Genomic DNA, 26,529 nt, shown 5'->3' with positions numbered 1-26,529 from the left:
GCCCTTCCGTGAGGCGCCGGCTATGGCCGGGCTGCAGCCTGGGGAGATCGGGTAGAGCAACCGGCGTCATCTGCTTGAGCCTGTGTGAAGCGTTTGGCGCTGTTCCGCATGGCATCCTGGGCTCTGAACTGGAGAGACATGGATCTGATGGATAGACCACTCGTTGGATGAAGAACTAGCTGGATAGCCGCACGTAAAGAGTTGCGGTCAGCGGCGCATTGCCCACATGGACCCCAGGGACGAGCGGTGTCCCTCAGGGCGGGTACTGGCGCTGATAACATCCATCAGTTTTGTCGGCGACAATGGCATTGAAGCACCTTCAGCGAGTGACACCGAGCTGTGTGGTGCTGTCGTGGAAGGACAGAAGGTCGTGTAGACATCTCAGAGCAGCCTTTCATATCTGGAGGGGCATACCAGGAGGGACTCAACCAGGAACAAGGGGGAATGGGCTGACTGAAAGAGAAGAAATTTAGCTCAGATGTTAGGAAAATGTTTGGGGAGGTCCTGCCAGGGGTTGCCCAGAGAAGCTGTGGCTGCCGCATCCATGGGAGTGCCCAAGGCCGTGTCGGATGGGGCCTGGAGCAATGTGGGACGGTGGAAGGTGCCGCTGCCACGGCAGGGGCTGAAAGGAGCGAGCTTTAAGCTGTCCGCAGCGCCCGCCATGCTGCGGGCTGAGCGCTGAGTGCGCATGCGTGAGCGCAGCCGTGCTCCGCTGAAATGTGTCCGGCTGCCCGTGGCAGCGGCGGTGTCTGCGCCGGGCTCCGGCCGCTCCGTGCCGGCCGTGACATGAGTCGCGGCGCTGGCGCGTGCTGCGGGGTGGCCCGCTCGCCGCCGCGCGTAACGCCGTGGGCCGCTCCATTTTCCTTTTGAGTTGCACGCCGGGAGGTGCCGGCAGGTGCGGAACTCTTCGCGCGCGGCCGCGGGGGCGGCGAGGCCGGGCGGGGGGCGGTCCCGGCAGGGCGGGTAATGGCGGCGCTCCGGCCTCTCCCGCAGGCGCCGCGGCGCCCCTCGCTCCCCCCGGGCCCCGCTAACGCGCGGCCCTTCCCCTTCTAGGTGCTGCTGCTGCCGGGGCGAGCATGGCACCGGCGGACGTGGTGCAGAAGATCAGCATCAGCGCCGAGAGCCCCCGCGGGAGCGGCAGCGAGAGCAGCGGCGCGGCGTTGGCGGGCGTTGAGGGGGCCGCCCCCGGCAGCTGGAGACACAAGTGCGCGGCCTATGTGCTGGCGCTCCGGCCCTGGAGCTTCAGCGCCTCGCTGACCCCCGTGGCGCTGGGCAGCGCGCTGGCCTACCGGGCCGAGGGAGCGCTGGACCCGGGGCTGCTGGTGGGGAGCGCCGTGACCGTGCTGGCTGTGCACGGGGCCGGCAACCTGGTGAACACCTACTATGACTTTTCCAAAGGCATCGATCACAAGAAGAGTGATGACAGGACGTTGGTGGACCAGATTTTGGAGCCGCAGGATGTGGTACGGTTTGGAGTCTTTCTCTACACGGTGGGCTGTATCTGTGCTGCCGGGCTCTACGCTGTCTCCACCCTCAAGCTGGAGCACCTGGCCCTGATTTACTTTGGAGGACTTTCCAGCTCCTTCCTTTATACCGGAGGTAAGTGCTGCACCCCGTTTCTTGTGAATCTGAATGTAGAAGTGACAGAATCAGCTGAATTGTCAAGAGGTTCCTAGAAGGCATGCGTGCACTGCAATAAAATATTTGTGGTATTTCCTGAAGTATTGGTACGTAAACTTGTATTCTTTGCAGGTGAATGTTGTGGGAAGAGGCACACTAAGATCTTCAGTTGGATAGTGGTGTTGAGGCATTATTGTTTACACAGATGGCTTTAAATGCTTATCAGAACTGCTGCTGAATCTTTTTGTGAAGTTTATCTCACATCCTTTAGCAGAGTATCTAATGGCATATTTGCTTTCCTTTGGTGGGAATGTTACTTTGTTTTGGAATGTTTTGTTGTTATTCTTTACATGGAGCTTCGCTGTCCATGCTGTACACTTTGTATTCTTCTTTAATAAGACAAGGATATTTTAGTGTCTTCCTGTGTTGGATAGATACAAACATCATTGTAGGAGAAGAAAAACCAACTTGCTTTGTATTCTTCTTAATAAGACAAGGATATTTTAGTGTCTTCCTGTGTTGGACAGATACAAACATCATTAGTAGAAAAAATAAAAACAACTTAGTTTCTAACTGTCAGACTTCCAGTTATGTGGGTTTCCCTGAAAGCATCTTGTCAGTTTTGCATTTCTTTCTGAGCATTTTCTGTATTTCTTGAGGATTAGGTTCTAGTATGCATGATCACACTGAAAACTACCTTATTTCTGTGGGTTTCTGCAGAGACAGGTACTTCTAGATGGGTATTAAAACCTGGCTCTTAGTTTTTGTTACATGGTTTGTCTGGAGAAATTCTTATCTCAAAAAAGAAGAAAGAAATAACACGTTTCTTGTCCAGAGCTGCATGTGCTTTGGTTGTTTTGCAATATTCCTATGGGAAAGGCTTTGGTTGTTCTGTAATATTCCTGTGGGAAAGGCTGAACTGTTATGTCTCCACTCTTTTCTGACATTTGAGTTGTTTAACGATGCTTGATTTTCTTCTTGTGTCTTGCCACAGGGATTGGATTTAAATACGTCGCGCTCGGCGACGTGGTGATCCTGATCACCTTTGGGCCCCTGGCTGTCATGTTTGCCCACGCAGTGCAGGTTGGGTACCTGTCCCTGTCACCCCTGCTCTACGCCGTCCCTCTGGCCCTGAGCACTGAGGCCATCCTGCACAGCAACAACACGCGGGACATGGAGTCGGACCGGCAGGCGGGAATTGTCACCCTGGCCATCCTCATCGGCCCCACCTTCTCCTACATCCTCTACACTGTGCTGCTCTTCTTGCCCTACCTGATTTTCTGTGTGCTGGCCACACGCTACACCATCAGCATGGCGCTGCCACTGCTCACCATCCCCATGGCATTTTCACTGGAAAGGCAGTTCCGCTGCCAGAACTTCCACAAAATTCCTCAGCGGACAGCCAAGCTCAATCTGCTGCTGGGCCTTTTCTATGTTTGTGGCATTACATTGGCACCAGCTGGTGCTCTGCCCAAGCTGTGAGAAGAGCTGCTCATAATTCACTATTCATGTTAATTAACAGTGGATGTTATGAATAAATGGCCCATTATGGACAGTGAGAAGAATGGGAAGACTACCTTGCTCTGTTGATAATGAATGTTGTGATTTCTGGTCTTGGATAGATTATACAATACAGTTTATACTCTCAAAAAGTGATTTATCAGTTCTTCAGAAGGGGAGGACTATGTGGCTTTGCTTTGAGCAGCAAGGTGACATAAGGTCATAGAAATGTTTAAAGAGCTTCATCCTTCTGCCACCTAATTTTTTCACTCAGTGAAAGTGAGTGAACTCGGTTCAATGAAAGATAGAGCCTCAAATCACACTCTCCATTCACTTCACAAGCACAATGATTTCCCTTATCACTTCTTTTCTTAGAGTGGTGAAGGAGTCCAGTGGCTCCCACGTGGGAATCAGAAAACACTGCCAAACGTTTAGTATCACAATGTAGGTGCCATTAATTCACTCTCTTGTATTTCATCTTCACTGTAGTATGTTTTAATTTTTGTTTTGTTTTTCCTAGCCAAATTTTGAGCTTTTATTTCCAAGCCCCCTGAAATGCACTAGATACTGATTCATTAACTATTGCTTCTGCTTGGCCCAGATAGTCTAGACATTTCAAAGTTATAAATCTCTGTGGGTTGTAGTGCTAAAATGGAGCATGAATAGCTCCCTGCACAAACTTTAGGCCAAAACCAGTAAATCTGTAATCTGTTACAGAAAGTGAAGCTGTAAATGCAAACCATGCAACTGGAAAGCCCTTAATGGGTAGAAAAACAAATGGTTTCCATTTTTGTATTTGCTTAGAATTTACTCTCTGAAATGACAGTTTTTGATTTAGGGGGAGCTGACAGAGGGCCACATTTCTCTGAATAGCTATGGATTAATGGATACACAGGTGGAAAACAAATTCTTGATTTTAAAAAAGCTTTTTTTTGAATTTGTTTTTCTCTGTTTATTTAGAGTGTTATTGTGTTATTCAGAGTATTATAGTGAAATGCCTTATTATAAGAAGCCCAGTCCACCAAAGATGAAAGATAGAATGTTAGAAAAAAACAAATCTAGATTATTGCATTGGCTCTGCATAAAAATTGGGACTGGAAATTGGAAGAAACCAATTTTTTAACAAGATTTTTCCCAATGGAGTCCAGAGTTTGTGTTACTGAATCACAATTAAGTGACCCCTGAAGGAAGTTCCCCACTCTACACCTTACAGCATTGCTTTGTTTTCTCCTGCAGCTCTTGCCACTTGCTGTTCACGTGGCCCTTTGGAGAGCTGATTGTTTCAGCAGCTGTGTAGCTGTGTGAAAAACATGCCAAACAAAATGGGGAAAATTTGTGCCTTCCAGTGAAAAGATGGATTTGATCCATAAGATATTACTTAGTGGCAACTGAATTCTCTTCTGTGTTAGTTAGTGTCTGTCAGTTTTCCTGAAAAGCTCCTGTGCAGGAGCTGTGATAAGCTCAGAGGAGTTGACACAGGTGTTGAACTGGAGCTCCTGGTGCCAGATCACAGCCTTGAACAAGTTTGTGTGTGTGTGAACCATTGGGTCAGGCTTTTACACGAGCAATAAAGTAGCAATAAACTCAGTGGTGTTACCCTGCAGCTGTCACAGGTAAGTTATGCCCTCATGGTGTAAATCTGAAAGAGCCGTGTCCCATTAGTGGGTTCTAGTGATAGCAGTGAAGCTGAGTTGATGGTACCAGATTACATGGTGCAGCTGTTTAGAGACTGGTTTTATTCATGTTATCCAGCAGTTCTAGCTGAGCTGAAGTTAATGGGGAGGAGTCTTTGCAGGCCTATTTAATGAGCCACAGTTTAATATTTTATTTATTAAAATGGGCAAATGATCTCTCTAATCTGGCTAGGCACGGAACAAGAAGAGATGGACTTAAGCAGCTGCTTTCTACAGCAAAATACTTGTTAGGATTAAAAACACAAGGAGAAAATGCAAGAGTTCAGCTTGGATGGAGGGGGATATCCAGAAGGTTTTGGAAACTATTCAGTGCAGATGTACAAAACAGAATTTCTACTGTTGCTTCTTTGTGGGCCTAGAGAATGAAGAAGAGCCTAGCTCAAATATCCATTTCACGTTTCTGTATACCAAAAGCTTTTGTAGGGATAAGTAAGGGCTGAGCTGACAGATCTATTAACCTTGCAACTGGGGATATGCAAGTTTCTTGGGTTAATCCTGCCCTTTGTAGCAGCTGTGTGCTTCACTTTAGGATAGCTTGGTTTTTAACAGCTATCCATTTCAAAGAAATGGTTAGTTATCTTGTCTCTACTTTTTTTACAAAAACTAGAGCACTCCAGCTAAATTCCTTCAAGTAACTGGGCTTGTATCTTTGATAACTGTAATTGTAATAATGGGAAGATCATTGGTGCCGTGGAGTTTGTAACTCTTTCTGTATCTTGACTACCTTTTCTTGGGTAGGATGTCTACTTAGGGCTGGAAAGGACCAGTGCTTTTTGTTACTAAGATGAAACAGCTCATTATTACAAAAATATATGTGTGGAACACTTTCTGAGGTAGGGGGAATTAAAAGTATTGTAATAGTAAAACTGAGATGAAAATTTGGTAATTTCTTACTAGCAAATGCTGGTTGCCGTGAATTCCCTCTCTTTGAAAAACAGTATCATTCCAGGTTCTTAAGGATATTAGTAATAACTAACACATTCTTCACCATGGTTTTGAGGAAGTCATTTGACTTCTCTGTGTCTCAGAAAACAGCTAATTTTTGCCTACCTTATAGGGTTGCTGAGCTGACATCATTGTCATAAAGAGCTTTGAAAGTAAAAAGTGCTTTATCTGTGTGCTTTCCAAAAAGCTTGTTAGTGCTAGAAAACATTTTAGATACAAACTGTCATAAAGGGTGACTTAACCAATGTAATTAGGCCAAAATAATCTTTACATATAATCAGTGAGTGGTAAGAGAGATTCATTTATTGGTTTGCTTTGTGATGAAGATGATGGGTCTCTTCCCCTACCCCACTTTTCCCTGTCTCATGCTACTTACTCTGACTAGAAACTTTAGAAACTTCTTTCAGGTCACTCCTGATGAGCTGTATTGCAGTGTGATGAATGTGCACTGGTAGATGAACTGATCTGTAGCCCATCTGTTAATGTGTTCTAAAGCACCTCCTGGCCTTTCTTCAAACCCAATAAACTGTCTGAATGTTACTCAGTTAATTATGCTATGTTTGATTCTTTTATATTACTCAAGTTGTATTTTTGCACATGGATTAAAACATGGTCATGAAATAAAAAAAGAAGGTCTTCATCTGTGTCTTGGTTTGAAAAGACGGGTGTCTGCTAAGGAAGGCTGGAGCCTCTCCTGAAATGGCAAATGTAAACACCCTCCCTCCAAATTGTTATAAATTTGAAATTAAGGGGGGCTCTCAGGCAAAGATATGGAAGCAGGAATAACAGTTTTTACTAGGGAAGAAAATAAAAATAAAAGAAACAATGCTGTAATACAAAATAAAACTGACAGTGTCAGAACACAGCCTGACACCCTGTGGGTCAGGCTGTTGGTACCAGTCCAATTGGAATTGTGGCTCAGCCCTCCTGCACTGCCAGGTGTGGTTCTGTTGGAGCAGGGATCCTGTAGAAGGGTGCAGTCCTCCTCTGAAGATCAGTGGAAGAGGCAGCTGCTCCCCTGGGAATCCAGTGGAAAGGCTGTGCTGGTGTCCCAAAAATCTCAGATTCTATCCAGGTAGGAATGCTTGGCTCCTCCCTCTGGGTGAGCATCCCCCAGTGGGAAGATGGAATTTTATCAGCCATGCAGGGACGCTCAAATGGCCCACGAACAGAAGGTATTTCTTGCAGGGAGGATTGGTTTGTGGAAGAGATAAAAAAACTGCCCAATTAACAGAAGATAACTGCCCCATCTCTAACAGATGGCAAATAGAATACACATTGCCTTGCAATCTAGGACAATCTGCCATGTTTATAGTGTAAGTGCCTGAAAAATCATACTTTTTTTTGGTGTAAAAGTCCTTTTATGAATCACAAAGTCCTGTCCTCCCCTATGACAAGGCAAACAGTTCTGTAGCAGTCATTTCCTACTAATGGCAGGCTTAGAATAGTTCTGGTATATTAATCAATGTGCAGAATTTTCTCTGCTGCAGTTTTCTGTGCCGTGTACTGTTCAGTATTTGTAAGGAGGTTTCAGCTGAACTTTAATACCTTTAATAAAGATGAACTTTTTCATCCTCACCACTATGTTCTGCCAGTTTTCCAGTGCTATGGTCACTGCTCCATTCGACTGTGACAGCATAATGCCTCCCCCATGTGTGCCATCAATGAGCCTAAAGCATGGTTTGAAATTTTCCTGCCTTGGACAGTGGCACAGTGTGCTTCACAAACACATTTAGAGATATAAAGGATAAAATGCAGGATAGCATGACATCAATAGATGGCTGATCTTTCCAAAAAAGGAAGCTTCAGTTCTGAGTGGCAGCAGATGGCAGTGTTGCTCTTCCATTGCTGCTGCAGTGGCTTTTCTCTACAGGAACCCATGAGCTGTGTTTGCAAAGGATTTTTTTAGTGTTTGGTTGAATCTCATCGGATTTCCTCTGGTGTAGGGGAACTTGAAAGATAAGTGGCTGCAGATGAATTTCTATTGTGCAGATTATGACTGAACAGATGCTCCTGGCCTAGGCAGGTACTGGCAGAAATGGGCATTTGAAGAAAGCCAGTCAGCTCTTAAATTTTAAAGCCTTTGCTGATGGCTTAACAAGCTCTTTCTGGTCAGATGCTGAGGGTTTTCAAAAGAGTGTGGGTAAGCTATGCGTGAGGCACAGTATACTTGTGGGGCAAAGAATGCTATGTTTGCACACTCTATGAGATGTACTTCTGTTCAGTCAATTGCTTTTAACACATCTTGAATCCCCAGTGAAAAATCTTAATACTTTTATAGTGTTTTTAGTAGCTTGGACTCTATTCTCCCTGTCACTTGGGTGAGTAGACTGAATCACTGCTGCTTACTCGAGGTGATGCTCCTTGGAGGAGAGCGCTTGACAGTTCTGCTTTCCAGTCTGAAATCTTAACAACTGGGCCTTTCCCCTCACACTTTGCTGTGTCTGGTCATGGGTAGATTATTTTTATTTTGTTATAGATGGGCAATGTGATGGGTGGCTCTCACAATTAAGGGATGTGTATGTTAAGAGAAGAATGTACGTGGTTAGAAACAGCCATGCCCTAAATTTTTATCACAGAAGAGTGCTGGGCTAGGAAGGGTTGAGTGCAAGTACATACATGACTGATGCATACACCTACTAAGAGTTAACTCATCTCCAGATGGTGAAGAAACAAATCCAAGTAATTTAGAAGCCCTGCATGTCTCCTGAGAATTGAGACATAAAAAGAAGAATATCAATCTCTCTAGCAGGCTAACTCACAGAAGGGGAAAAAATGGTTGTTTTCTAGAAGTCTGTATGGTTTTGCATGTGAGAGAATATGTGCTGCATTCTGACTTGTCTAAAAAGCATCTTCTGGAGGAAGAGTTTAAGGGAAGAAATGTTTTCCTCATTTACTAAAGTAAGGCTTTGTACTTTCTAGGGAAAATGGGATTTGATGTAGATTCTTTTTCTTACTCAACATCTCACCATCCTCGTCACCATTCTCCTGCTGACACTTCTTTGGGGGGGAAAACTGAAATCCTGTGAACCCCTGTCTGTGTATGGGGGAAGGGACAGGAACAGTTTGAGCCACAGGGAGGTATTGCAGTGGAAATGTCTGTGCTGCAATGGGAATAGTGGAAATAGACTTCAATTTTCATCTGCCAAACAAGAGCTTTAACAGTAAAATTGACCCACTCTCCCAGGCTAAGGAGGTGCATACCGAAATGTGGCATTTGGAACTTGTGTAGCTTTTAGCGGTTTGTCTGAAATAATTGTCATGAAACACCTTGGGGCTGGGGCTGACATTGATGGAAAATGCAAAGGGTGATCAAATGGTGCCAATCTAGGTCTGAATGTCAGAAACTGGCTTCTGTGGCAGGGAGGCTGTTCATAATACTAGCACAAGCATTTGTAAAATGTCAGCAGCCAAGCATAGCCTGTGCTCCATTTTTTGTCCTTGACACGAGGCAGTTGTCCAAAGAGACTACAGTGTTCCAGAGTTTCAGCAGGCACTGCTTCCCCTTTCCTGAGGTGACAGCCCACTTGGACAGAAAAGGACATTTGACTGCTGGGAGCTTTGGGCTCTGCATGTGGTACCTGTCTCTAAAGGATGCAAGCAGCTGTGCTCTTGTGGTAATGAATCGGGAGGAGTCATTTAACAAAGCTGATGAGGGTGGGCACAGGCATAAAGATGAAGGCAGAAAATCTCATGGTCTTTCAGTGCATTTCCAGAGCCCATTCCTTGTCTGCAGTTTTACAGGTGGCAGCTGAATCAGAGGTGGAAATTAAATAGTTTCATTATCAAGTCCTTACCCTTCAATTTGCTGTAAATTGTTCAGTCACTGCCAAGTGAGTGACAGTGAAGAGAGTCCCCAGGCTTGATGCCCAGCTGGTGAATATAGTTTCAGTCAGTGCTTACCAGTCACACCCATCCTGCATGGGCAGAACAGCCTGGGCATGTGGATACAAGGCAGGACTGAAATGAGCTGGAAGAGCTGTATGTGAGGAACCAAGACTGGACGTGGAATATGGCTGAGGGGATCTGGCAGAGCTCTGTGCAGTCTGGCAGAGCTGCCAAGCACTGGCTGGGATGTGTTGGAGTCCTGCTGAAGAGGGGGCTGGCTGTCAGCAGCCTGCTGTGCTCACCTCTGATCCCTGGTACCTCTCAGCATCTCTGGTGGCTCTGAGCTTTGTCCTTTGTCTGTAGAGATGTTGCAGGTTGACTTATTGCCTCACCGATTGGGAGTTTGTGCTTGGGCTGTAAAAATCTGTTCAAGTCTGAATTCTGCCATAAAACTTGTTACACACGAATGGATGTATTTACCAGGCTGCATAGGGAATTAAGCTCAGCCCTTGAAGAAGGAGAAAGTCTTGGTTTCTGACAGTTTTTTTGATATGTTTTAGTTCCCAGTATAGCCTTAAAAATTTCCACAATTTCCTTTTACAAGCTGTCAGCATATTTAGGAAAAAGTGCACACCTCTGTGGTCTGCAGTGAAAAAAAAAATACAACAAAATGTCATCCCTGAGACAGCACTAGTATGGAGAGGATTTAGATGAGATATTTGGCTGCTCAAGAGGTCTAATTAAGAAATTAAAAAATCATCTGGTTACAATAAGTCTTATCCATATTAACAAATTAATAGGTTTGATTTATCTCCTGAAACTACAAGGGCTGAATTTTCTTTCTGCAATGCTCCATCTGCTGACACAGCCACTTTAGGTACCTGGAAGGTGACATCATTTTGTCTGATTGTCAGTGATCTTTATTCCTGTCTTGGCCCCAGACTTTGTCTAGTGTCTCATTGAGAAAGGAGCAGTTCCTTGAGCATGCTTTCTTTTTCAGAGACACATTCCTTGTCCTTATCATTGGTAGAGTCTTTGCATGAAACATTCAGTGGGTGTTGTTAGCACTAATAGTACTATGAACACACCAGGTATGATGTGGAGTATGACCTTCATGAGCTTCTGTGAGGTGATGCTTGCACACCATTGCTGATCTTAGCTCCTGATTTTTTGGTTTGGTTTCTTTTTGGGTGGTGGTGTTGTTTAGGACTAGATTTAAGCCCATTGGTAGTTCCTGTAAACACCCTACAGAGATGGGGACAGTGTGTTTGACTTCGTGTTTTGTTCTGCATTTGTGAAGACATTTTACAAGAAGTTGGTTCCACTGTATTTATGAGCTCCTCTGTGCTGTCGTCAAACACTTCACAGTCCTTGAGAGATTATTTTTTTATTTAATATGGGTTCTCTATAAAGAAGAGAACACCTCCCATTCCTCCATGCTTTTCTGCTAATGCTACTGTCTCTTACTGCCATAACCTGAGGAAAAGCTGCCAGCACAGAGCAATAGTACCCAGCCAAGGTGGGCTGCCAGCTCTGGCTACAGAAGTTTGTATCCAGCCCTGCTTAGACAGGAGCAGGCTCTTCCATACGAGCTAGCCTACCAGCACCCTTTGGAAAATTGACTTTGTTGTCCTTTATGCTTGTGGATGTTGTGAGCTGTTGTTTTACAGTGTCTGGGAGAAAGGTTTATCCCTCTCTTATTCCAGTGGGAACACAAGACAGAGCTGGTCTATCAGAGCCTGACTTCCTTGTACCAGCAAAATCTTTATTTTTTTCCCTGTGATGATTTAAAAGTTGTTACCTTGCAGGCAATGCCTGTGCTGGATTATGTAATAAAAGACTAATTGGGCACCTTCTTCCCAGCACAGTAAACTGAGATCATGACCTTTCAGGGATTAGGAATCCAATTATCTGGAGAAACAGTTCCAGATTGAAATGCCCTTCTAACCTCTTATTGCTTAGTTTTCCAAATCTGTACTGGAAATTTCAAAAGTCACCTAATAAAAAAGGTTGGAATTACCCTTACACAGCTTCCATGCAGGTTATTATTATCTAGTGATAATTCTATCTCTAAGTCTCTTTTGAGAACTTTCTGGTTCCAGATGAGCCAAAGAGAAGTGACAATTTAAAAAGATTACACTTTTTTACAGGTTCTCCAGGGTGACACAGAGAGCTTGTGGGACTAACTGCATTTCAGATGCCTGAATTTGCTTCTTCCAGGAAGCAAACACCCTATGAATTAAGTTTTTTAAGCAACACAGAGGTGTGGGTTTTTTGTTTTGTTTTTTTGTTTAAAAGACAGGAAATATTAACACAACAGGCAGTACATAATCAGTTGTTCCTTGATTTGGGCAGTACTGGTTCTCTGTGGGATACCGGTACATAGTGGGAAATTTACCACCAAAGGAGTTAGGAACTTACACTGGTTTGGGGTTTGAGTCCAGGTGTTGCCATGACTGTTGTTTTTTATTAGTTTAATATATGGTGAAGTTGGCAAATATATGCTGAGAGCCAGGTGGGACAGATGAGATGTGAGGAAGTTCTTGGATGATTGATAATGAGCAGGGAAAATCAATTGTGTTAATTTCTGGCTTGTCACTGGGATGGAGAATTAATGAGAAAGTGCACATTATACAGCCTGTGATGAAATGGTCTTCAGGCACTGCTTGGCATCACAATTGTGGCATTATAGTAGATCTAGAGGCAGGAACAGAAATCCACAAGCACAAAAACTCCTTTCACCAACAGCCAGCAAGTGAAGACAGACCACCTAAGAGAGCTGAAGAGAAAACAGAGACATCATCTTTTGCTGCTTGTACTGTGCATTTAGGAAGGTGTTGTAGGGGCTGTGGCTTTGGTGTGTGATGATTCATATTGTGAGTGGGGCTGTGCTACTGATAAACACTGTGTCCTATGGGAATCCTTCCCTGCAGCAGGGAGGCTGCTCACAGTGCAGGGTTTTCTAGAAAGCTGCTGAAAATACTTCAAAGGTTTTAGTCCCCATCTTCCTCTGGGCCCACTGAGCATGAAGTTTGTGCCAGACCAGCAACAGTGTTATGGCACAGAGGGTGAGCCAGCGGTGCCAGCTTCCCTGCACTGACCTTCCAAACCAGCCAGGTGGGGAAGCAGCAGATGGCCAGTGGACCTCAGGAGCAATTTGTGGTGCTCTCAGTAACTCCTCTGCAGAACTGAGCTCACGTGTACCTACTTGGATGAGAGGGGCGTGCTGGTCTGATCATGACTGATCATGACATCGCCTGATCATGACAGAAAAGCGGATCCATCTCCACAGCTGCCTCCTGCCTGCCAGGAGTTCATCCAGCTGGGACAGCAGCAGTGTAATTGATGGTGTGCTACTGGATAAGTCATCCATAAACCTTGTGTACTCAGAGCACCTGCATGCCTCTTTGCTTTTCTGGTCAACCTCCCCGTCCTTGCTGGTGTACTTCATATACCCTCCCATTCTCCAATCTACACTGAAGTATGCTGAGTGCTTAAAATCCCAGAAGCTCCCAGGGCTGTCAGAAATGGAGTAAAAGGAGATGCTGTATAGATAGTGACACTAAATTTGTTTAGTGTTTTCTCTCTAAAGATTTGGTGCAGGTTCTTTTCTTTCCATCTCAACATGTCTTTCCATCTCAACATGTCTAGGTTTTACTTGTGTTGGAAAGTTTTGGAAGAGATCTCTAAAGATTTAGTGCAGGTTCTTTTCTTTCCATCTCAACATGTCTAGGTTTTAGTTGTGTTGGAAAGTTTTGGAAGAGCATGTTTAAAAGTTTCTCCTTCTGACAGGTGGATAATTACAAGGTTTAGAGTCAGAGGAATAAGCCAGACCTCAAATGCCCCCAGAGCTGAACTCTGCAGGTTTCTCAGCTGCCTGGACTGCTTCTATATAGCTACCTCAATAGTCTACAGGTCCTGTTAGAAAACACACGAATTTAAATTTTTTAAATATAATTTTAGCCAGGTTTGTTCACTTTTGCCCCAGGGGAAGAGAACTGAAGTTTCTTTCCAGGGCATTGTTTCTCTAGGTGAGGCCTGATGGGTTCAGCATTTCAACAGACTGGTGTCCCTGATGTTGGAGGCAGGCACGCGACAGAACACACCAAGATTCATGTCACAACAGCCAACTTTTATTGAGTGCTCTTCTCCTTATATAGTTGTGAAGCTCTGTGTGGTTAGTCCTGCTTGGCAGAATCATATGAAGGATGAATTTGTTCTTTTCTGCTAACTCTCAGCATTCCTGGGGCTTTAAAGCCAACATGGGAGAGATGGTATCTCTTGCTTCCCTCATATCTCTTTGAAGTTGGCATCTTTCTTAAGCCTTGGGCATTAACATCCTCCTTCACAGCCAGACAGTGACAGCGAGCAGCATGTAGTGGCTGTAGAATCATTCTTTAGTTTCTTTAGCAGAATATAATCACTAGCTCTGTTACCATAACACTGACATAGAGTGTTACTAATTATGATGATTAATGGGTTTAATTTACTTAGAAAGAATAATGTGCAATAATTCCATTGTCAAAGCTGAAAATCTGGAGTTCCAGCTTCAGATCCTGGTCAGAACTGTTGTTATAAACCCTTTTGTACTAGGCAAAAGTAATTCAGAGATTTTATTTCCCATATGTTTTAGAATATAAGCTACCTTGGGAATTTTCCTTTCCACTGATAAATCTGTTTTGCCATTAAAAATCTTTTAGGAAAATCCTGCCTTACTTTTTCTTCACTGTGCTTAGATTTTTCTCTAATTATGCTTTTAGAAACAGTAAGAAATATTTATTATAGGTTGTGTGGAAGTAAAGGAGTCTGCTGGAGTTTTTTTGTAGTGGTAGGTGAGAGACAGCTCTTGGTGGTATAGAATATGAATGGTATTGGTTCATTTGAGTCTGGACAGGCCCTGCAATGCTGGCTCCCAGGCTGCCTGGCACTGCATAATGCAGATCTGTCTGTCTCCTAAGCTTGAAGGAGCAATATTGGAAGGAATTATTACATCAGCACAGTTTCATGCTATCCCTGTTGATAGGCAGTTTGAAAAAAAAAACATTACAATTTCTTGCAGTCTCAAAGTCTTCAAAGATGGTTTGGGCTCCAGTTGAGCTATCTCAAAGGTGGTATAGTCCCTGTACACCTCACATTTCTCTAAGACAACCTGGCTGCTTTTCCAGTTTCTTCTCACTACCTAGATTTGGCTGGCTGTGATTTCCATGCACCAGTTAAGTTTCTTAGATCAGCAAGATCAGGTCTTTGCTCAGTAAGCAAGGCAGAAGAGGTCAGATACAATGAGCATTGTCTGTGGTTCAGGAATCTTTATGTCTTTGTTGATTTAATTATGTCTTCTTGTGAGCAAAAAACCAGTCAACATTCAAGAGGTAAAATAATAATTAAAAAAAAATCTACATTTCCTTTCCCAGCTGTCATTCTGAGATCCAGGGACTCTGTGCTCAGAGCAGTTATAAATAAGCTGTACCTAGGGACTGTTGTGATCTAGGGAGTACAAGTGAACACAGCTTAATCTGTGTATCTCTGCTTCTCCAGGATCACATTTTGTGATCTATGCTCATGTCAGTACTTTGCATCAAGGTCTGGCAAAGAACTAGCTCACATGTCCACAGCACTGTCTGTTAAGCCTTAATGATGCTGAAGCACCAACAAATTAACTGTTCTGTGACTGAGGGGAAATTAAGGCAGGGAAATGTTATTCAAAGCTTCCCAGCTGATTGTTTGCAGGAATAGCAGCATGGCCCCTTTAGGCATTGAATGCAGCTTTCTAGCTTAAACCTTGTCTAATCTGTGCTGCACATGACATAGGTGTTTGACCTTTCTTCCAAAATCTCCTCATGAACTGCTGTCCAGAGCCGTTGCTGTTTAATACTAGTGCACATGAAGGTCACAGTTGCTTGATCATGGTCCTTGATAGGAAGATGATATTTTTCAGGTACGCTTGAGGAAGGAAAACAGAGTTATTTAAAATATTCAGCAAGGAGTTGTCAGAAATCTCTGAGTTTCCAGTGAAGCTCAAGTCTAACTGAAGCCTATATTTAGATTTTTCTGGCTTCAACAGGAGTTGTATGAAGTGGTTATGCTGCCAGCTGTGTTGTGGTATGAGCTTAGGAGCCCACTGCACTCCCCTGTATAGCTTGGCTGGGAGGAGCTGGCTAAATAAGAGGAAGAGAAAACGATGGTCTAGCCCAGAAAATAAAAACTTTAATAATGAAAATAGCAAATGTGGAAACTGCAGAGTACTGAGGCTAGAACCAAAGACCCTTTGGGTGGGGCCAACACAGCCAGGTATAACACAACAATATCCAAAAGGTGAACTCAGTTATGACCTTATAAGAAAAAGGCCTTGACCAATGGTGAAGGGAAACTGGAAACTTGACCAAACACAGGAATGTTCTATTAGCACACTGCTAATTCCCTGTCCCCATGGTTCCCACTGTGGCCAGGTCTAGTGTCCCCTCCCCTCAGTGCTCTGCCTGCCATGGTTTGAGGTCAAAACCTTCTGTAAAAGCTTCTGTAAGGAACCCCAGGAGGATGAGATCTCACAGTGAGAGGTTTAATTTAATTTAAATAGGTTACATTTCTCCCTGCTTCCTGCCCATTGATGGACCAGTACCAGAGGCTTGTTGAGGTGAACGCTGTGTGTCAGGTGCCTGATGTCCTCTGGAGGGCACCTCTACATTTTTTTCCTTTGGTTTAAGGTCTCTGAGGTTTTGATACAGAAGAAACACAGTGCAGCAGGGTCCTTGTTTAATTTGAGATCTTTAAGAATGCTGTAATATTCAAGGGGATATTTCGTGGCAGAAAAGAGGGCAATGTTGAACTCTATGTGATTGCCTACTGGCTCAGCCCGTATTCAAGTATCCATTGAATCTGTCTCCCCTCAAATGAAGCAGAATCTTCATCCTTTCCCTCATGTTCCACTGAAAGAGTTAATAGATAATGCTCATGTTTATAGTCCTGCCAGGATGTTTTTAATTACCTGCATTCTTTTATTACATAATGGTGATATTTGCTCCGTTAGGCTATTGGCACCTTTGCAGGAAGCAAACAAACCTACTGGCATCCATCAGGCTGAGTAATTACAGAGAGTTTGTTTATTTTTTACAGGTTTCCTAATCAATACTGGCACTGTCTCTGCAGACTGGGCTCCAAGCCTGGCTGCTCATGCAGCCAGTATATCCTGCTGTCTTAGCAGTCAGCTATTTGGGAGATGATGAGGGTTTGATCATCCTGAAAAAACAGGAGCAGGAGAGGTAAATGCTATAGATCATCCCCAAGAGCCTAGGCACAGGCAATGAATTCCCAGACTGTGCCCTGATCTCCTCCTGTAGGATTTTACAGCTCATGGAATCTAGTCTTTTGTACCACAGGGAGCTGGGAGGTGCCTTTGTCTGGTTGTGTTTATTGATATCTGTGGGTATCTATTCAGTGTAGCCTCTTGGGTGTTTCATGTGAACCTGTTTCATGTGTGTCCCCCATTAGAGGAGGCCAGGTCCCCTCACCCAGCTCCTGCCTTTCAGGTCTATGTTTAGAAAAAAACCCTGAAAAATGAGAGCCCAAGTGTATTCCCCTTCATCTCCTCAGCTTCACATGCTCAATTATACTTGTCCAAATCAGGTGTGAAACGCTGCCCAGCAGAAGGGAAGGTTTTTGTATTGTAGTAGCAATAAGGTGCCAAGTGGGAACAGCCTGATCCAAGGCATGGACACAATGCCACTCTATTTTCAATCCTTGCAGTGCATTGCTGGGGATTTGTGCCAGCCATCCCTCTTTAGCTGTGAAATACTTCAATGGCAGACCAAATGCATCCTTAGGAGTGGAAGAGACAGACATCATCCTGGTAGAGGTGGCATCTGGTGTGTGTGCACTCCCTTCATGGCTTGTTCTTACCCAGAGTGGGTGACTGCTGGGTTGTGGAGACTGGACTGTTCAGGAGGTTAGGGACAGCAGAAGGTTCTGACTCCTTTCTAGTGAGTGCAGAAAGGGAAAGGAAGGACTAGACATTGAACTAAGTGGTTTCTATGGCAGAAATCAACAACTTTGTGCAGAAACAGAACCTCTTCCATCTGTGTTAGAGTTTAACTGGCAGGTCTTGGATTGTGCAGCCTGACCCTCAGCTGGAATGTGTTCATTACAGGAGAGCACAGTGCCATCACTGTTTGAGCAGAGAGATGTGGTACAGCGTAATAACAATGATTTCCTGGAGAGAAAGGAAGATGCAGTGACCTCTGAAAGGAGGTGGGGAGACCAAGCAAGGATGACAAAGGAAGAGGATAATTCATAGAAATGGCAGTGATTTAACTCTCCTCTCCAAGGTGTGATGAGGCTGATGCCCTGATACAGGAACACATCTGTGGAAATAACTATGAAAAGTCATATATTCCCTCCCTCAGTGGCTGCCTCCTTCCCTTCCCACAATGAGAGCCCATGGAAAGGGAACAAGGCCTTATGTGCTGACTTGCTATTGATCTGAAAAGTGCTGTGTCTTGGAAAGTTACAGCAAAGGCTCATAAATGAATCCAGAAGGGGCAGGAACCCAGCTTGAAGGCTGATTGGTATTCTGTTCTGGTGCAAAGTGCTTAAGAAAAAAACTTATTAATTTCTCCTTCAACAAAGAGCAGGAGTGCAACAGTAATCACAGTATCAAGTCATAAAAATAAAAAAAAACTCCATGAAAATAGATGTTAAGACTCTGGAGGGTTCAGCAGGGGAAGATTGTGTTAAGATAAAGTAGATAATAACACCAGTGGACATTAAACGTTGTCACTGTATGGTAAATCATATCAGGAAGTCACAATAGCAGCTCTTTACACAGTCAGGGATAGAACACTCTGATATACCACTTGATTTACTCTCTGTCCCTGTTACACCATCACTAGCAAACATGTAGGTAGAAAGAGGAGAGGAAGAAGGGAGAGACTTGCAAGCTAGACTGGATTTCTGAGCTGTGGTTTTGGGGAAGCTGGATGGGACTGGAGTGATGCTAGACACATTCTTCCCTTCCCCTTCTGCCAGATGCTGGGGCTTTGCAAATGTCCTGCACTGCAGAAGCATGGACTGAAGCTTTCCCCAAAACACTTATCTCCTGTGGGGTGCAGCAATGATTTGAGTAGGATCCACACAGTTCTAGAGCTGTCTGTCCCACAGGGAGCATCTTGTGCTCCCCTCTCTGATGGAGACTGGGCTCCTCCACTATGCAGACTGTCTCGTTGTCCCCACAAAGGCAGCATCCCAGCAGCACTTGCCAGTCCCAAATATGTGCACATGCAGCCTGGCACATTCCCCAACCCAATCCATAGCATCCCAAAAGTGTCCCAAGCACACCTACATACCTCTCAGCTGTCCAAACACTTCTGAAACTTGCCCTCTCCCTTCTCTGCCCAAAGTAAATTGCCAAAATCTCTTTATTCCTTGCTTAGAGGTTACAACCCAGGAACAATGCAAGAACTTATTTAAATCTGCCAGAAATCTCCTGATGGGACTTTACACATTACATAGCTTGAGCAAGTCCTTTCACTGTTGTAAGTATGTTGGAAAATGGGCAAGACAAGGGCTCCTGTCTCTCTCCTCCCTGGCCAATGCTTTATGTGCATCTTCCCAGGAGTGTGACCCAATTCTGTCTCAGATATGGATTAAACTAATGCCAAGAATCACCTCCATTCCCATTTTGCAGCTGAGTGCTTTCAAACTCCTGTCTATCATAGTTCTGTATCCTTGACAGATATGCAGTTAAAAGTCACTTTGTATTCTGCCCATATCTAAAGTGCCTACCAGATAGCCTTACCAGCAAGAGGGGGGAAAAATCACAGAGAAGTCCTGGGATTTTCTTTTGTACAGACACTCCTGACACCTGCAACAAGGTCTTTTGCTAGTGCAGCTTGTGTGGCTTTTGCAGATGGTTTAACTGTGGCAGCACTGAATTCCTCCTAATTGTCAGAGAAGCACTGTACCTTCCAAGAGCTTTGGCAAAGATTGGAGCACTGTTGTCTTCCTTGCACATGGACAGTGACCTGCTGTGTCACCATCAGAAGTGTCCTGGACACACAGGGTGCTGTCCTATTAAACCCTATGGCTGACAGCAAGGTGTGTTAGAATCTCAGACTGATCCTTGAGGGAGGCAAGAACATAACAGCCTTGGCCTTTTTGGGGTGCAGTTACATTTAAAAACTCCCCAAACCACCATTTTTTTTCATCTTGGTTTTTCAGATCAAGCAACTGTTGTTTTCACAGTTCTCCCTCCAAACATTGTTTGATGTGGAAAGCTGTATGGAAGCCATGTCTCTCCATCTTTGCTGAACTGCACAAATGTCTTTTGTATGAATGTGCTTATAAAACTAAAATGTATGTTTTTTTCTGGTCTTGGCACGCTACTCTCTCTAGTTCAGGTGAAGAGTCAGTATGCAGGTTTCATTAGTGTTTCTGAGTATTACGATCCTGAGAAATGAAGGCAAAGGCAAATAAAGAATAATAGGCTTTTGCTGAGATGAAATGTTACCTTGTGTAGATTAACTAAGTTCTTTCACTAGCTAATATGTAAATTTAGAAACAATTTTAGAGCGTGAAAACATTTAAAAGGAATGCTGATTTCAAGCTGAGAGAAATATGTTTGTTTAGAGAATAAGAAAGCCAGGACTGACCAGATAAGAAGTGAACTGAGTTAATTCTGGTTCTTCTGGTTTGGCTACATTGCTTTGTTAAAGTATTTCAGATTTTTGCCCATTGCTACTTTATGAGCTCTCATGTGGTGGAGGGGAAAGAGAAATAAGACTCAACTTTCCTAAAGGATGTCAGGGGACATAACGAGAAGAGTGGAATAAAAACTGAACAATAGCCAAAGAGCTGGAATGAGGATAGCATAGCAAGCTGCATATTATAAACCAGCCACTGTGATTGAACTGCATGATTTCAGCTAACTTGCTAAGGTATGGCTTTCCAAAGAAAAGAATCCACTTGGCTGGATTCTGAGCTGTGTTCAGAATCTGAAGCTTGTTGTGGGCACTGAGTCTGTTTGCATGTTCTGCCAAAATCATACTTCCCCTTCTGTTAGAAGCAGAAGAATGTTAGGGAAAACCTGACTCTCAGTTTGCCCCGATACTTCTTCTCACAAATATTTAAGTAGGTGCATTTTGCTGATTCAGAGGTTTCTTGGAGTAATTTGAAGCTTCATGCACAAGCACTCAGAGGAGTCAACATGAATAGCTACACACTTCTGTGCCCTTCAATTGAAACTGTTCTATTTGACTTATGTGGCCAACAGCAAAGTAATAACTGCTCAAGCCTGTGAATTTTTATCAAAATTTTATGTCCAGTACAGATAAACTCAGTAAACAGCTCTGAATAATTACTCTATTTCTGGAAACTCTGTTTTCCATCATGGTAGGGTCTAAACTTGTGTATATTTATTCTTATACAACTCTGTGAAATGTGGCAGTGCCAAGAAATTGCATCTGGTTTATACAAAGAAAGCTACAGAGGTGACTTGATCACAGTCTGTAAGTACAAGGAAAAGATTTCTGATAATAAAAAACTCATTAATCTAGCAGACAATGGCCACAGCGAGATCCAGTGCCTGGAAACTGAATAGCTGTAATGTAAACTATTTTCCAGGTTTCTGAGCATTCTCTCTTGCTCCCTCAGGGGGATTCCTACATGATTGTCATAGGAAATTTCCCTCTGAATCTTATGCCAGACCTGTGTTCCTCACATGCTGGGAAGTATAGCATACCCAACCTAAAACTGCATATGCAAATAAAATCACAAGGCTGTATGTTTGAGGCCTTAATTGCATCTCCTGTTGTCAGAAGCCTAATGAGCTGTGTTATTAAACAACTCTAGATTGTTACCTTGTGCTGGTGATGAACAAGATCACTGGACAAAGAAGAGCTAAACTTCCCAGTGGTATTGATTTCTTCCCTGCTCACAAATCTGGATTGCATTGCTGACAGGGTGTTGGTTTAGCACTTTAGTGGCTGCCCAGAGCCTCATCTCATCCAGGGAAAGCAAATGTGACTGCAAAGGTTGCTTCTAACTAGGCAAAGGAAGGAGCTCACCACATCTGCCTTAGAGATAATGTATTCTGTGTGCTTTGAATCCAGCCTAAGAACTCCCTGAGGTGGTGAATTTCTCTGGAGATGCTCCCCTTGCTCAGGCCAGGTTCCTGCTCTGTTGGACACTAAGAGACTTGCTTCCCAGAGTGTGTGGTTCAGGTAGGGAAAATGGACAGCAGAGGAGTGTCAGCACTGAGTCAGAAATGACACAGAGTCAGCCAGAAGGCTCAGTGGCATAAGCACCCTGACTTTTCTGAAACTGCTTCTTTCTTCCACTGGTCCAATACAGGCAGACCTGACTGGTCATTTAATCAGTGCATTTCACCTTACTGGCTAATTAACAAGACCCCCATTTGTAAACAATGTTATGAGAATAACAGGCAAACAGATAATAAACAACACCTGCAATTTGTTTTTAATAATTGGCTATCATTGTTTATCTCCAGCTCCCTTCAAGCTTCCCAGACCAGTCTGGGAAAACTTATCTAGCTTTGTCTCTCTCTGAGCAGGCTGTCACATCCACAGAGAGGTGGAGAAACAAAGCTGCACACCGACTTGTTTGTCCATTTTATCTCACCCTGGGTGGCTGGAGGGTGGTCATTCCAGCTCAGCTGTTGCATGTTGTACTCTTAAGCTGCAATTCATTGCATGTCTGAACGCCAGGGCGTGCTGCGAGGCAGTGACTGGGAACCTGAGGCTGATGAGGTGCTCATGGTAACATCCAAGCACATACCTGATTATTGCAGCCCTCCTGAGGAGAACTAGCCATGAAAGGGACGTGTCAGATCCTGCTCAGGGGCAAAAGGTATGAATCAGCACTTGGAAACAGAAAAATAAACAGAGTTGGCCTTGTTACTGAGTAGCAGATTTTTGATAATTCCCATTCCTGGTGGCTCTGAGGGAAGGAGGCAGTGTTCAAGTATTTCCCTCTTCTATGGTGTCTTAGATTGCAAGACAATGTGTATTCTATTTGCCATCTATTAGAGATGGCTATTTGCCATCTGTTAGAGATGGGGCAGTTGTCTTCTGTTCATTGGGCAATTTTCTTTATCTCTTCCACAGCCAATCTCCCTCCAGGTGACATCTGCTGTTAATGGGCCATTGAATGTCCCTGCATGGCTGATAAAAATTACATAATCCCATTGTGTGATGCTCCATGAAGGGGGAGGAGCCAAGCATTCCTACCTGGATAGAATCTGAGATTTTTGGGACACCAGCACAGCCTTTCCACTGCATTCCCAGAGGAGAAGCTGCCTCTTCCACTGGATCTTCAGAGGAAGACTGCACCCTTCTACAGGATCCCTGCTCCAGCAGAACCACCCCGACACTGCAGGAGGAGTGCAGCCACAATTCCAATGGGACTGCTACCAACAGCCTGACCCACAGCGTGGCAGGTTGTGTTCTGACTCTGTCAGTGTTGTTTTATATTACTGCATTGTTTCTTTTATTTTTATTTTCTTCCCCAATAAAGAACTGTTATTCCTGCTTCCATATCTTTCTCTGAGAGCCCCATAATTTCAAATTTATAACAATTTGGAGGGAGGGGGGTTATATTTTTCCATTTCAGGGGAGGCTCCTGCCTTCCTTAACACACACCTGTCTTTTCATTCCAAGACATGTGGCCAGTTTTGATTTAGGAGGAAGGAGCAGGAAATAACAGTAGTGTGAGACACAGGTAATGCCATTATGATGATATAAAACTAACAAGAAGCACATCCTGATTGACAGAATGAGGCTCAACTGTGCCTGGAGTGTGGCAGAATGGTACCTAACTTTCCATTTGCCTCCCTTGCCTCATAGTGCCATGTGCTCTAGGGAGCTGGAGCACCAGCAAGGGGGTGACAGGGCTGGCAAGGAAATAAATGTACTTGTACATCGTGCTGCCCTCGGGAATAGCTGGCTATTAATAACAGTAATAACATATGCCAGGATGTGGAAGAAGCATATTTTGTAAAGTGCTGATCACTGCCACTATCTGAGGTAGAAACAAATTGAAAAAAAACCAGTTTCATTATTTTATAATGCACAGTAAGGCCACTTTTTATTTTATTGTTTCCTTGTGTTTAAATTTTGTGTGTAGGAGAGCTGTTTGTTTTCAGTAGGCCATGCTGCAGACTGGTAGGTAAATTAGGGTGCTGTGTGTGGGAGGGTGCTCAGCAGCCCCAGGCAGCCATCATTAGAGTCAGCCAGAACAGAAAGCTGTTAAAACAGAGAATGGGGTGCCTTGTTTAACCCTGCAGAGCCTCTCTTACATGCTGAGTTGTACCACTCTGACATCCAGACTCTTAAAAATAATCTACTTTATTCAACTGTAAGACTCCAGTTTGCAGACATGGGAAGAGAAGCAAAGACAGTTGAAGAAATATCCTCATATATGAAATATGAAGAAATAATTTGTGGATCACTGGAAGAGCCAGCAGCAGAATTCAGTAGCCCCAGCTCACCTGCATGTGCATGTTTAGAACAGCTGAGAACACTGGATATGTTCTCTGTGATGGGGCAATTGTCTTGGTGTATCTTTGCAGCTTGTGTAGCCCAGAGGAGTCTTGGCTTGCTGTTAATGCTGCTGCTGCTCCCACTGTGTGAATAGCAGTATTTCACCAAGCCAGAGCTGTTATTGTTTGTCTGAACAGCCTATTTTAAAGCAAGCTTGGGTCTAAGGGAAGGGTAAGTGTCAGTGCTTCATTTCTCTTGACCCATCATTTAATCTTTGTGGTTATGAGCCAGACATCCCCTTGTCCTTGCAGTGCACTGTTAAGAGGCAGAACAAGGCCATGCAGCCTTCAGTGCCACTGTCTCATTCTATTTCTCTAAGCTGTGAGCAGCATGGGACTCTGTGTAAGGCCTTAATGATGCCCAAGCAAAGGTTGACTTAAAGATTTTCTTTGTGATCTGTGCTGTAGATGGAGCAAAAATTGGATAATAAAAAGGCTGGAGACTGAAGGCAAATCCTCCCCTTAGGTTAAGGGACATTAAATCCCTTGGGGGGATGTGTAATGTATGAGTCTTCATTATTCTTCTTGGGACAAGCAGTGTATGATCCCTTGGTTAGACAGATAAAAGGATCATAAATGGAAATGGCTCCAGATAGTCTGTGTGACTCAGATGGCACCAGAGAATGTGCTGGCACTAACTGGATATAGCTCAGCCTGTCTTGTGCTGTGAAAACAGTTCCTGTTACTCTGGTGTCTTGGTTTGAACAGACAGGTGTCCACTAAGGAACGCAGGAGCATCCCTTGAAACAGAAAATGCAAACCCCCTCCCTCTGAATTGTTATAATTTTGAAATTAAGGGGCTCTCATGTAAAGATATGGGAGTAGGAATAACAGTTCTTTATGAAGAAAAAAAGGAATTAAAAGAAAACATAAGAACGCAGTAATACAAAACAACACTGAAAGAGTCAGAATATGACCTGACACCCCCTTGGTCAGGGTGTTAGTAGAAGTCTGATTAAATGGTGGCTACAGTCCTCCTGGAGTGACAAATGTGGTTCTGTTAAAGCTGTGATCTTGTAGAATGGTAGAGTTTTCATCTGAAGGTCCAGTGGTGGTGTAGAGGGCCTGGTCTTCTTCAGAGAATCCAGTAGGAAAAGGCTGACCATGGTGTTCCAAATTTCAGATTATATCCAGGTAGGAATGCTTGACTCCTCCTCTGGGGCGGAGCATCTCCCAATGGGATGATGGAATTTTATCAGTCATGCAGTGACATTCAATGGCCCATTAACAGAAGATATTTTCTGGGAGAGGATTGGTTTGTGGAAGAGGTAAAGCTGCCTCACCTGGTTTTAACAGGTGACACAATTAGGAGTTGTCCTTGTGTCCTTGTTGGTCTGGGGTACTTGTATCTATGTGCCTGCATTTTTTCAGTGAAAAATGGCTCAGTTTGGCTCTTGCTGAGGTGTCAGCTTTAGGTCAGAGTACAAACTCCAGTGCTGTATAGTGACATGCTGCAGCTTGTTTTATATTTCTTGAACTACAGGGCATCACCTTTTTCCTCTGTAGTGGAGCTAGGCTTGATTCCTTCTGCCAGCGGCAGCTTCTGAACACTACAATATTCTTGCCTTCAAAACCACGCAGTTTTCCTACCTGGAAGTGAGTGACACCTATCACAAAGCTAGCCAAAGGGAAAGCAATTCCTGAATACTGCTGGCACTGAAAAGTGCTGCTCAGCTGTGTGAGGCATTGCAATCTGTGGCTTTGAAACAGGACCACCTCAATCACTGAAGACCCAAAAAATGTCTGTCATCTTGCCTTACTTCCATGGCTTTGAAACTCTGAGAAATCCTGTGTGGATTGTCCACTCCCTGCTCACTCTGCCTCCATCTTTTCCCTTTGTTTCTCCTTCTGCCTCTGCAAAGATGTCACCATGATGAAGCTCTTGATGGATTCCTGAGTGATTCTCAGCTGGTGCTGATGGATTGCTGTGCTCTTTGCTGCATGCTCCAGTTGTCTCTGCAGTTCAGTCTGCTGGACTGACAGGGTCCATAAATCATTCTTGGAAGGAGAGGCTCCGAGAGCTCTGGCCCTGTTTGGGATATGCTCAGGTGACACAGACTCACATATACCCCTGGCACATGGACAGTAGAGGATCTGTGTGGATCTCAGATCTGGCTGCCAGGCTCCCATATGCCCCAGTTTGCTTTTGAGAGGCTGGGTTAGAAGGGAACTTGCTGTTTCTCCTTCTGCTGTTTCCTTTCTGTGCATAGAACTGAAAAGAAGGAACTGTGATCTGAAGAAATTGTAGAGGAGAATTGGGCCAGTGGCTTATGTGTCATGCAGGAAGCTGTGGAACCTTTTCACAGAAGATGTGGATGGAAAGCAGGGAAAGAGAAGAATTTGGATAGTGCTGCTACCTTTTTCTTAGTCCTCCTTTTTTTTTTTTTTTTTTTTTTT

The 26,529-nt window shown here is 44.1% G+C and overlaps 1 protein-coding gene across 4 annotated transcripts; it reads left to right on the top strand.

Annotated features, from left to right (window-relative positions):
• The first annotated feature begins 15 nt into the window (after nucleotides 1-15).
• UBIAD1 (UbiA prenyltransferase domain containing 1) lies at nucleotides 16-6,392 on the top strand. 4 transcript variants are annotated; one of them, XM_039697504.1, is made up of 4 exons: nucleotides 16-367; nucleotides 1,054-1,204; nucleotides 1,399-1,599; nucleotides 2,615-6,392. In XM_039697504.1, the coding sequence occupies exons 1-4, from the start codon at nucleotides 227-229 to the stop codon at nucleotides 3,100-3,102; spliced, it is 981 nt and encodes a 326-aa protein (XP_039553438.1). In that variant the 5' UTR covers nucleotides 16-226; the 3' UTR covers nucleotides 3,103-6,392. The 4 variants fall into 4 exon arrangements, with proteins under 4 accessions (XP_039553438.1, XP_039553437.1, XP_039553436.1 ...); XM_039697503.1 differs by having other exon boundaries at nucleotides 234-367; nucleotides 1,054-1,599; XM_039697502.1 differs by lacking the exon at nucleotides 16-367 and adding an exon at nucleotides 755-895 and having other exon boundaries at nucleotides 1,054-1,599.
• The last annotated feature ends 20,137 nt before the right edge of the window (nucleotides 6,393-26,529 follow it).

This window comes from Passer montanus, unplaced genomic scaffold (genome assembly GCF_014805655.1).
Source record: "Passer montanus isolate IOZ18808 unplaced genomic scaffold, ASM1480565v1 scaffold118, whole genome shotgun sequence".
NCBI lineage: Eukaryota > Metazoa > Chordata > Aves > Passeriformes > Passeridae > Passer > Passer montanus.
The sequence above is the reverse complement of the archived record's forward strand: the minus strand, read 5'-3'. Positions and strand labels throughout refer to the sequence as shown.

Excerpts from the sequence above, each read along its gene's own strand:
- UBIAD1 (XM_039697503.1), top strand. The coding sequence starts at position 1,077 with ATGGCACCGGCGGACGTGGTGCAGAAGATCAGCATCAGCGCCGAGAGC. Across the intron at positions 1,600-2,614 it reads CTCCTTCCTTTATACCGGAG|GGATTGGATTTAAATACGTC; the intron begins GTAAGTGCTGCA and ends GTCTTGCCACAG.